General features: G+C 43.0%; 1 protein-coding gene across 1 annotated transcript in view; it reads left to right on the top strand.

The window, feature by feature from the left end:
* Positions 1-12,574, top strand: part of shq1 (SHQ1, H/ACA ribonucleoprotein assembly factor) — a gene marked incomplete at its 5' end in the record, with an annotated part of 44,778 nt that continues 32,204 nt past the window's right edge. Inside the window, 6 exons of the mRNA XM_080494421.1 lie at positions 1-143; positions 222-286; positions 6,811-6,939; positions 7,052-7,212; positions 7,915-8,027; positions 8,112-8,209. Of these exons, the coding sequence (XP_080350547.1) occupies positions 1-143; positions 222-286; positions 6,811-6,939; positions 7,052-7,212; positions 7,915-8,027; positions 8,112-8,209 (709 nt within the window). The remainder of the gene's footprint in view (positions 144-221; positions 287-6,810; positions 6,940-7,051; positions 7,213-7,914; positions 8,028-8,111; positions 8,210-12,574) is intronic.

Genomic DNA, 12,574 nt, shown 5'->3' with positions numbered 1-12,574 from the left:
ATGATCACCCCTGCGTTTGAGCTGAGCCAGGACCCGGACTACCTGATGCTCAGCATCCGGGTTCCCTTCACCAGAACGTCCGAGTTCGACCTTTACATCGACGGAACGGATTTCAAATTCTACGCAAAGCCTTACTTTCTGAGGCGAGTTTACTGTAAACACATGTGGCTGTTTGCAACTCAAGCTACATGCATTGAACTGAAATATACTTTTATTTTTAGGTTAACTCTCCCCGGGCGGATTGTGGAGGATGGGCGAGAAAAGGCCAAATTTGACATTGATAAAGGTAGGCTACAGGATGACATGATGTATGAATACTGGCAGAGAAAAAGTGTGACTTGTTAAACTGTGAGCGAGCACTGGCAGCTGTTTCATTCCATTTTGGCAGCACTTCATCTCTTGTCCAGAAATCTAAGTGATGTACTGTATATTGATTTCACACAGACTGTTTTGTTTTAATCTCTCCACATGAAGATTTAATCACCTCTGAATGAGAGGAGCAAGTTTGATCGTCGAGGGGGCCACAAAACGTTTAGAGGTCGAATTTGTACCCAAACATTTAACATGTGAGAATTGAAGCCAATAAATTATATTGAGTTCTAACTGAATGAGTACAAATAAAGCTTATTGAATTGAATTGATCCTTCATAACTTTTTATAAATGACCTTCTTTGGGCAGCATATATAACAGACTAAATGTGTCAAAATGAAGTAAATAAATACATTATTGAATAAATACTTAAACGGGTAGTTCATTAAATAACATACCATTAATTCATGTATAAAAAAAAATCACTATGTTTGAATTACTTACACAAAATGAATTGGTATTTTAATGAATGGATGCCACATTCCAATTTTAATTAATTAATGATGCATATAAATACTTATTTAATGGTATATTTGTTGGATTAATTTTTGCACTTTTAGTCCTCCATAGACACGTCAATCAATCAGCTTTTGGTTCGATTGAATGCATTGTTTTATTCTGCTTTCAAAGGTTTAACTGAGAGGTTTATTTGTGGTTTAAGCCGAGATTGACAGATACACTTTTTCAGTGTTTTCAAAGGAAAATAGAAAATTTCGTTTGCATCTTGGCTGTTCGATTACTCGACAGTGGTGCTCTGAGCCACTGGAAATGATAACTTTCCGCTCAGTCTCCATGGAAACGGGGGGGGGAATGAAGGGTGTCGTTTTCTGCTTGTGTATGCGTGCGGTTCCATTACAAAACCAACAGCACCCACCACTCGTGGCCTGAAGTTTCTTTGGAAACGGACATCGTTTTCAAAATGTTGTCGCCTGAACGTAAACAAAAATGCAACGTGCGTTTACATTTGCAGTGTTGCGTAAACGGGGCGTCAATATTTTGAGCTACAAGTCGTACACATCGTGTAGGTGAGAAGGTAAACCGCTTCAACATTCTCATCTTAAAATGTGCTTTTACAGTCAAGGATCGGAGCGTAAAGACGGTCATTTGAAGGCAGAGAGATCTTTCGCTTAACGTTTTTACGTCAATAAAAAAGATTTCAGTGGCGAATCTATACTGTAGCAAGTATGAGCAGATTTTTTTTTGGAGAGCAAGCACCCTCTCTCTCGCTCACACCCTTGAGCAAACCTTGAGTGCTTTAACGGTCTTTAAGTACAAAAACCTGCCCATAGATTTGAAACATGCTTCCTTTATCATGAAATTGTATTTGCTGCCACAATATGAAGTGGAAACAGAGGAGAGGGAACAAAATAACAAGGGCAATTTTAAAACGCTGCGGACATGCAGTACTAACGAATACTACATGTTCACAAGCTCCTTCACTGTATTTAGTTTTAATAAACAACCAGAATAAAATTGGCAAAAAAATTTTTTTTTCCAATCGATATGCTCTTTCATCATTAACGACAGTTAAGACATTTTCAGAAGTTGTTCAATGCTGCTTCTTCTTCTTTTCATCTTCAATTTATATTGCTAACAGAACACGAACAAAGTTAGCCACAATGTGGTACAATACAGTAGTTTTTGGCTGCCACTTTACAATTCAACTCAACATTGGTCTTTGGATATCTCGTGACAAAGACCTGGTGTGAAGTCTGGCCCTGGCTCCGAACTCGCCACTGGTTCTTTCCGGTGGGAACCCCCCCCCCCCCAGCTTCTACTCATTTGACTCTGATAGGTCACACCAGGCTCTCCACAAAGCCAGATAATGAGCCAATCATTACGATCAGTTGTGTTGAGGCGAGGAGACTTCTGCCATGGTCAATATTTCTGAGACTGGACAGTCCCTTGTTTGAGAAAACATGCATACAGTTGATCTGTGGATGTTGTCCACGGATGATGATGTTTTTTTTTGTTGTTGGTTTCAGATGAACATTATTAAATGTGATTGTTGTATGTGTGCTGTGCCAAACTGTCATGTCATCTCAATTTTCCCTCCACGTATAGAAAAGTTCAGTTGAAAACATGGAAATGTTTGTTCCGTCTTCGCCAGTGGGACTCGTCGTCTAATAATCAAATGTAAAATGAGCTCGGAGTGCGCTCATCAAAGCTCCCAGTCAGCTTTCGTTTTGACTCGTGAACTTCGTCTGTGTGATAAGATCTAATCTGACTCTACATAGAGACAACATGTCATCAATATCGTCATCTTGAACGTGGTTTGGTTTCAGGGATTTCTTAGTAAAAGGACGTTTTATAGAATCTTAATCTGCTTATTTTTTTTCCCCGAGCACGTCCGAAACATTGATGAGTCATTTGTTGCCTGAGCAACATGCATCATGAAGTCCGCTCAATCCAGGCAACAATTATAACGCCTCGGTATTGGCGAGATAAATCATCAAGTGGCACCTCGCCGCTCACATCCTCATCCTGTGCTCCCCGCAAGCCAATTTCCAGAAATCAATAAATGATTGGTGTCACAAGTAATGGAGGAAGGAAGGTCATTTAAACCACATTTGAAGTTGATATAAATTGTAGTACCTTTTATTAAATGTGATCAAGTTTGTTCTTTTTCCCTAATTTGTTGCTTTAGTTCTCAGAGTTCTGAACAGTAGTAATGATCGGGCACATTTTGGTCTGGATGGTTTTCTTTAATGTAAACCTCAATAACGTTGAGGGTTGAAGCTTGTTCTGAAAGCACACATACAGTTTTGTGAGTGGTTTTAGTATTGCTCTGTCATACTTACTTAATTGCAATTAATTGTTATGAGGAAAAACTTGACAATGAATTCCAAAGTACTGTTTTTGGCATTTTTTTTATTCTGAAGGTACTGCAATGCTAACAAAACTAGTTCATCATTTGGTTAGGTTTAATTACTAATGACAAAGACACATTTAAAATATGAAGGTTTTGCAGAAATATCAATTCAAAAACTACAAAAATATATTTTTGTGAGTATGTTAGCAATTGTCCACAACGTTAGTCCTCAGTAACACGATCAGGCTTCAAGTGAAATCGCGTAGATTTTGCGTTTTCGTTTTCAGGAAAACTTTGCGTGTGCTCGGCAACATTTTGAAAATGATGTCCATTTCCATGGAAACTGTAGAAATGTTACCATGAAACCACACACACACACACACACACACACACACACACACACACACACACACACACACACACACACACACACACACACACACACACACACACACACACACACACACACACACACACACACGTTAGAGCAAGACGATATGAACACCATCAAGGGCGAGTACATGGACATTCGTTTAGATAGACGACAAAGTTGAATTGATATTACAGGTGAATCAACTATAAATTAAAATAGCGACATTTCAGAAAAAAAGACGCGTTTTCCATCATTTCCCCGGAGATGGAGTCGGGGCATTTTCAAAAAATTCCACCTTGGGAGCTGTTTTTAAAAAGTGGAGGTTTCAGTGACTGAGCACTGTTTAGTTTGAAGTTGTCTGCTTTAATCGATTTGTGAATCAAGACAATATTAATAACTTAACCCGCCCAACTCTATTGTTGAGAAACAAGTCCCCACTCTTCTTGAGTGATTTTAGAGTGGACTACATACCTGGCAGGCTCTGTACTTACTTGTCTTGACATCACTGCTTTTGGTTCCTGAGTTTATTCCAGAAAGTGGAGCCTGTTTGTGTCCTGGTGACCAGTCAGTCAGTCCTCCTCTTGGAAAAGATGTACAAACTGGGAGCCGTCAGCGATGGACCCTTGGGGCGTCTTAAGTCTGCGCTTCAGTCAGTCAGCCAGCCGTGGTGAATTAACTTAACTGATCGTGCTATTTCATCTCCTTTAAAGGGCCACTGGAACCATCTGTAGTGTCCTAATGATCATAGCCTGCAGGCTCCCTGTAATAGGTCCTCTTCCTCGGCGACTGTAGCGGCCCATGTGGGATTTTCTTCAACTCTTTAACGAGCAAATCATAATGACTATTGGCGGGACGCTCATGATGGTACACTACTTTCCGTCGCTGTGATCTGTCTTTGACATTGTGTGGAACGTAATCAGTTATAATGAAGTCGTCTTTAACCGAGGCGTCTGCCTTATGGACTCTGACACCTCTTTGCCCGTCTGCCGGCACGTCCCCGGTTAACACACTGCGTCTAAATAAGCCTCTAACATCTGCTAATAAAGCTCGGCTAATGAGTGTCCTTGTTTAGACTTATAATGAGCAATCATTAAGATCCCACATCCAGGCGCGCTCTCTTCATTCTGCAACTCGAGCAATTAGTCAGCTTCCATTGTAAAGCACTTCTGAGCCGTAACACTCGGCTGGGTCGAGATTTTATTAGGTCTTTAGGCAACCGTGGGATTATCTCTGCGGTGTGGCCAAGTCGTTGAAGCCATCAATCGTGCTCTGCCTCCTTAGTTTTAATAGCAGCTCCTTAAGCTTAAAGTAATGCGTGTGCAGATGGCCTCATTGATCAGCGATCATTTAGTGATAAAAGACACTTAATTCTAATCTGGTTTCAGTGATCAGTCTCTTTGAACGTGTTTCAAAGACCCCATCCAGTGCCTGCTTTAAGGTGTTTATTAATTAGTATGGCTTCTCTGATGCAAGTTTGACAATAAAAACAATAAAGCATGTCATTAGATGTTAGGAAAGAGTCGCTTTCTCTGTGAAAAAAAAAGTGGCTGGGACAACATTTCTGCTGGATACCAGATAGGATCTTTTTGCCACAGAGTAAGTCTACGGTCCAGTTGCTTCAGCGCTTGATATTCATAACTCGGGATGGAAAAACCTTGTTGTGTTTCACTTGACTGCAACGTTACAACAAAGTCCGGAAAACAGCATGGACTACTCTTGTAAAGCTGCTCTTATATTAGGTGATTCTAAATGCAAATTAAAATATAAAACTGCATGTGACATTGAAACGATCAAACAATTTCAACATTTTGTAAAAACATTTTGTTACACGAAATCTTAAGTTGTGTTTTACGTGTCCGTTTACATGACAACTGGTGCTTGAATCCACTGAGTACGCAACTTTATGAAAAGGCTGTGACATTGTCTCCGTGGAAACGGAGGGGGGGGGGACACAATGTTTCTGAAACGCTGCTACAGCATATGTGCAACACGGTTGTACTAAATAGTTGTTCTGCACACGCCCAAGTCGATGAACAATAATAACAAAGGCAGCCTTCAGAGGGTCTGACTGCCAGTCCACATTCTCCTGGGACTCGGTACTTTTAAAATTCAGAGTCACCGTAACAGTACTTGACCTTTTCCATATGAACGTCCCGTGTCCTCGCTATTGTTGATGCTTCTCCTATATTGTTCTCTGCACATGTCTGTTTGTTTTTATTCCAAAAACAACTAATACCCACTAATGCTGCTTCATTAAATACAGGTTTTTTTTAGACGTTTTTGCCCTTTCCATGGAAACACAGTTTTTAAAATGTTGGCGTGCAAATGCAAAACTTTTCTGAAACAAAAATGCAAAACCGATTTGTTTTCACTTTAAACTTTGTTGCGTAGACGGGGCCTAAAACACAATGTCACACGGTGGGTAGGACCTTGAAGTTGACCAAAATGTACCTTTTGAATACCAAGTAAAGGGAGGATTGAGTTTTTGGTTCTTCACAGTTTCGAAACACCTCGGAGCCAATTGGTGCCAATTAGAAATGTTGTCCCAGCCACTCGTGAAGTTCCACATCATGCTCGTAGTCGTCACTGCTCTGAAATCAGAGTTGCACTGAGGAACTTCTCAGCAGAGTGATGAAAATGTAATTTTTTTTTTTTTACATCTACAAACTGGAGCTCAGCTATTCACCTGTAAGAAATGTCTTTGAAAGAAGGTTAATAACACATAAAAAAAAATGGTTGAGACAACTAGCCACTACCCCTGAATTCGCTCCTTTCTGCAGTTTTCCACCTGATGACTTTTCTTTTCCTCAGTTGGTTCTTCCCCTTTTATTTAAATGTAAATGGAAAAGATATGACGGAGTGATAGTCACGCTTTAAAATAGTATTGAATTCATTTATATTTAAATTAGAAGAACTGTGTTCAGGTTTGGTGCAAATGGTACGATTGAACTGTAACTATTTCATATTTTTATTCCATTTTTATATAACCTATATAAACTATTTTCCCTTAATGGCGCAGAAACACCTTTATGTGAACAATTATAAGTTTGCTGTGACTTTACCAAACATATGTTGTACTGGTCACACAAGACTTCAATTAATAAAAAAATCAATTCTACATCCCATTAAGTCAGATTTCACTCATGTTTTCATGTTTTTTTAATAAAACGTCTCCAGTTTAATGAGACGACCTCTGCACAAAATGCATGGTAATAAATGAGAAGTTTCTCATGTTCGTGCTCTGCCTTGTCGTAGGCCTCTTCACCCTTCATGTCCCCAAGGAGACCCCCGGAGAGCACTTTGAGGGGCTTCAGATGTTGACGAGCCTCCTCGCGCCAAAAGGCTCACGCTCGGCCAAACCACTGGTGGAGGACGTGAGCGGAGGCGAGTCCGATTTATTTGTTTGCCCATTTTGAGTTTAAACGCGGCAGTCAGTGAGGGGGGGGGACGAGACGTTGACCTTGAATTGACCGGGGGTTTGTTAACGTTTCTAAAGAATGCAGCGAGAGTGTGGCAGATAATGAAGAGGAAGACGAAGAGGAGTTTGACTGGCAGGTGGAGCAGGAGGTTTACGAGGAGACGTCCGATGCGGAGCTCGCGGCGCTGCACCAATATGGCTTCGCCAGTCAGCGGTCCGGAGTGTTCGCAAGGCTGCAGGTAGGACCAAACCTTGAGTCTGTACTGGTTCTGTTAGTTCCTACTCATCATTTGGATTCATTTCAGTCCTCGAAAGTGAAGTCATATTTATTTTCGCAGTGTGATGCCGGCTACCATTAAATACAAGCAGATATGGAAGAGATGAGGAATAATAGGAATTTTAATTCTAATCAGTGATATAGTGCATTGCTCTACGTGGCAACGCTTTGATTTGACATTTTTGCTTGAGAATAGTTGCTTGTTTATAAAGCGACTTTTTAAAAAATGAAGTGTGTTTACGTGGAAAATTGTGTTTTCATGTGAGAGAACAAGGAATCACGACACTCCAAAGACCGCCGTTGTTGTTATTGGTGTGTGCAGAAGAATTGTTTTCTACGGTCGTGGTTCAGAAAAGTTACTATTCACGAAACCTAATTAAGACGCAAATGTCATTCATGTGAATGAAGTATTTACCCCACATTGAGTTTCTTCATAGCCTCATTTGTTCCAGTTCCTACCAGGTCCACCCAGCTTGTGCTTTGTGCTGGACGTTGCCTGCTTGTTTAAAACAGCAGGATATTCTGACCTTGACCAATCGATTTTCACTTAGAATTTAAACAGTTTTTCGATCAATGAAATCATAAAATAATGAAGGTCTTCACATTTTCTATTTAAATATGAAGTTGGTAAGGTCAGATTTCCCTGCTGTTACTGTGCTGGCAGGAAGAACTCAGTGACGTGATCGACCTGAAGAACCCAGAGGGGACGTCGGCGGCAGAGAGGAGGCGGGCCCGGCTGGAGGCAGAGGCCTCCGCCTTCTCACCTGACCATTATCTGTAAGCTCAGCAAAGCTGAATCCCCACTTCAAGCCTTTCTTTCCCCAAATGCTGTTTCCGTCTGCCCACACCTTGTCATTGCAGGGCAGATTTATTTGAGGACGATGAGATAAAGGGGCTGCTGAAATTCAAGCCGTGGTGGACGAAGCTGAGTCCTCCGACAGAGCAGCAGGGGGAGTCCGGTGAGTTCAAGACATCCTGTCAACAACCTGTGAAAATGAGATCTTTGACCCATTATACCTATATTTGGCTGCCTCTCTCGGCTGGACGAGAGGCAGCGAAGAGACACAAAGACTAACGGAAACAAAGGTAGACGTCCAATGATACAATAAAAAGTTTTTTAAAAGAAAGTTTATAGTGTTTACAGTGATATATTTTAAGAAGCAACTTGATAAAATCTAAAAGCAACTGCAGAGATCCTTCATTGTTGGTTGCATGGTATTTGTGGATTTGAAGAAGAAAGTTTTCAGGTCTGTGACGGATGATTTGCAGCAGAAAACTGAAATGAGAAGCAAACAAAGGATGTCCAGACTTTTGCTATGACCTGCATGATGAATCTACTGGAACGTAGAGTTTTGTGTTGTGAATATTGAGAAGGGACTGTTGCTATAAGATAGTTTTCCCAGCAATACAGGGACAGATTAGCAAGACGAGAGGCCACAATGGGGAGTGCTGAACGTAGCTCCGACCCTGAAGTGGATCGCAGCACCGTAAATAGCTTGGGAAGGAGAGTTTTTCAGGCAGATCTGTATATTAAATAACTATAATCTAAGATTGGGATCACTGTCATTTGAACCAGAAGTTGTTTGGCTGATATGAAAAAGTGACGATATGTAATTAGATTTTCCAGTGTTTAAAGGCTGGGTCAAAGACGTAGACAGGTTCCATGCAGAACCGAGAGGTTCTGAACCAAAAAGGGAGTAAAACTAAATGAAAAGGGCTTGGCATTGTTGTATGATGACTTAAGTTTAGCAGACACAAAAAAATGTACGCTTAATTGTTACACGTAGTGGGTTTTTGTTTCATTTAAGATAAACAGATCTGCAATAACTTGCAAAAGGAAAACAAATCCAATCATATATACAATTTCTCACTTAGTTTATTCTCTTAGTTTTCTTTGAACTTTGTTTGTTGGGCTTTTTCAACAGACCATGTGCAAATACATGCTTATACTATGAAAAAAGTACATACAGTGAGTCAATTTTAATCATGGTAAAAAGAGCAAAACAGAAAAACAAAAAATAGATGGACAAAATAACAGAAAAACCACATCAGTCTTAACAAAGGTTAAAGGAAATGTGGAACATGTTGAGACCTGCAGTACCAAGCCCACCTTGGTCAGTCACATCTTTCTCTTTTCCTTTTTTAAAATTTCCCAGAAAGGCCAATGAAAAACTATCATTTCAGTGTCTGGCAATTATTTGATGATTTGTTTTCTATTTGAACACCTTCACTCTTCATACGTAGAATATCTCACACGTTCAGTTCCATTCCCTGTTGGAAATGTGGATTAGTACCCGCTACTCTTTCCAACACTGCAGTGACCGCAGACTACCAGAAGGTGGCATAAGGTTGCAGAAATAGCAGAGCAATTATGCATTTTGTTGACCGAATTAAACTCCACTTGGTGATCATCTTACTGCTCCCCTGAGCACCATTGCAAAGATTTCCCCAAATCTTAATTGAAATATGCTGTGCGCGGCCCCGCAGACAAGAATCTGATCGCTGTGCTTTGTGTCTGACAGACACAGACGCTTTTCTCTAACAATATATGAATCCCCAAAGGACACATTTGTCTTTTCACCGGCTCCCCTCCCTCCTCCTTCTAAAGGAAGGACAGAGTCAGCTTGTCGGCTCCACGTCGCGCTGAAGTGCCCGGGGGCAATCCAGGCAGGAAAGACACTTATGTCTTTATTATGAGGGGCTGAACTTGGACCTTTCCTAATCACCACATGTCTCCCCTGCCTGTTGACCGCTCTGAAGGAGACGGCTGACTGGAGATAACTTAATGACCGATATATGCCGATTAAGATGTGCTGCGCGTCGTCTCCAGACTTGCTGCAGCCTCCCCCGCTGGAGTGATATCTGATGAACCGAAGCTCTGCCATCCGGCTCCGTCCTCACAGCCTGCTAATTCCGGCACTTCCACTGTTTAAGCAGGCCCTCCTCTCACAGCCGCAGCTTACGTGTGTTGTACTCTTAAGAGAGGATTTAGATTAAACAGATAGCCTTATCGCGAGAGGGGGCGCCGCTGCCAGTTTCTGTCTGCCTGTGTGTGCGTGCGCCTGACAAGTTGCCGTCACTCAGGCTATGCAGAGGCCATTAGCATCAGCTTGAGTTTAGCCTGCGAGGAGCATTACCCCCCCCCCCCCCCAATCCCCCCCCCACCACCACCACTACCACCTCCACCCCCCCCACCCCCAGACTGGCCCCCTCGCCTCATTCTGCATTCTAAGACAGAGCGGCTCAGTCGGGAGCCCGGGCATAGATAAATGGGTCAAATTAAACTTAATGGCTTGATTGACAGCCGGAATAGCATTAGCCCCAGCTTAGTGTGAAGAACGACATCGGTCATGAGCTGTAAGCCGCTTGCCGCCGTCAGATCTTAACTGTTCACTGTACATTTTGCACAGAAAACTACATCTTCTCCAGCAGCGCTGTCCAACACAGTTCAGCTCACGGGCCACAACATCGTCTTGAGTGGACCGGAACACGTAAAGTAGTTCTACAATAACCTTTAAAATGTAACTTTAAAGTTTTCTTTTGTTGTGGCGCAGAGGATGCATGTTAAAAATGGCGATATTTTCACAAGACTATAAACAATTGGGACTGACGATCACTACAATTTCAACATAAAGCGAATTTTTATGAAACTGTGTCACAAAACGCGATGAAATATTCCCCCAAAAAACCCTGTAGCTGCTGCATTAGGCATGTCTTTTTGAACTCACAGCATGGCTTTTGGGGCTCAGTGTTGCTCAAACTTTTTTTTTATTTTTACAATTTGCTTGATGGTTTGATGAGCTGGATGGGAGTTTCTTGCATTCCTTATGTTTGGGACCCCTGGCTTTTAGATGCCCCCCCCCCCCCCCCCCCCCCCCCCCCCCCCCTTCCTTCACTTCTGCTCAGGCTGTTAGATATGTCACCTGACAGATGGATGTGGACACAAGTGCTAATGAAGTAGAAAGTGCCCCGCTTTGTGCTCTCCGGTGTCGGGGCCAGGACTCTGACAGGCCACAGCTGTCCACAGGGGGCCTGCATTATTGCAGCGGACCAGCTATACGGCCCCCGATGGCTCGGCGCTCTGTCTGCCTGCTGCTTCTATGCAGCGGCTCTATTTAAAAACCAGTTGGCTTTGGTCGCTACCCGACCCAAGTTTACAGTTTGGGTAGACGGATCCTTAAACACGGCTTCAGCGACGACGCACAAACTCGAGCAAGGTGACTCCTCAACCTCCACCGTCTGCGGTTTTCCCGCGAGAGCTCTCCAGAATCTCAGCTGCGTTTTTTTGACCAAGCATATTTGCTCCGTGCCATCAGGCCATCTGGACCTGTAGAGAGCACTCACGAGCCAAGCTGCCGCTCCAACTGGAGGAATTAGGTCAGAAATTAATTTGCAATCAGCAGAAGCCTTCATACGCGGCGCGCTAATGCCCGCTGGAATTGACTGGCTGGGTGGTGGAGACGAATGGCCGCGGCGGTGCTTAAATCTATCAGGTCTGCAGAGCTGGTCGAAGATCCATCAGTGTCGTCTGGCTGCCGTGTCGGAAGCTCTGCTTCTCTACAGATTTGGCATTTTGTCTTTGAATATTCGGTTTAATTGAATGTGGTTGTGCAACATTTGCAGATTGGCTGTCTTGTATACAGTTTAATACCAGATAGGCCTGAGCTCTCATTCTTTTATCCTTCCGGCGTCTCTGCGCTGTGGTTTCTGCATGTTTGAGAAACTCCAGGTGCACCTATCTGTTGCTTTTGACTCCGTTAAGGTCACGTCTCAGTTGTGCGTGTTATATTTATATTGTCATTCCCTGTCTTGACGTGTGTGAAGAATACGAGCAGATGTGGGTGCACATGTGCAGGATCATTGCGTCCGCCTGGCCTTGCTCTCCGTCTGCAGCTGTACAACGGGTGGGGGTGGTCAGGTACCATCTAAGACCCTGACGTAATGCAGCAGGAATCTCCTTCGCAGCAGAGCTCAGCCGTGCTCCCACTGCAGCCGGGGAGATTCGCTGCGAAGCGCTGCAAGCGTGCGCACACATACATACACACACCCGCGCACACACACACACTCCCCTCGCTCCTCGGGGTTGAGAACATGCAGCGAGAGGAATTGGTTTCAGCTGTTTTATAAGCTGCGTGGAGGAGGGAGCGGGGAAACTGTTGAGTTACAGCGCACTGCTGCAGACATTTGGGCGAACCCTTCAACACTGAGCGATGCAGACGGCGTGAATGGGATTGAAGTGTGTTTGCGTCGCCCCATTAGGCTTGCCACTGATCTCCCATTAAGCAGATGTCTGTTTGAAAAGGCAACAGTGAGTGAATTTTCAG

The sequence above is a fragment of the Blennius ocellaris genome, assembly GCF_963422515.1.
Source record: "Blennius ocellaris genome assembly, chromosome: 4".
Classification (NCBI taxonomy): domain Eukaryota; kingdom Metazoa; phylum Chordata; class Actinopteri; order Blenniiformes; family Blenniidae; genus Blennius; species Blennius ocellaris.
This window is presented reverse-complemented; position numbering and strand designations above follow the sequence as displayed.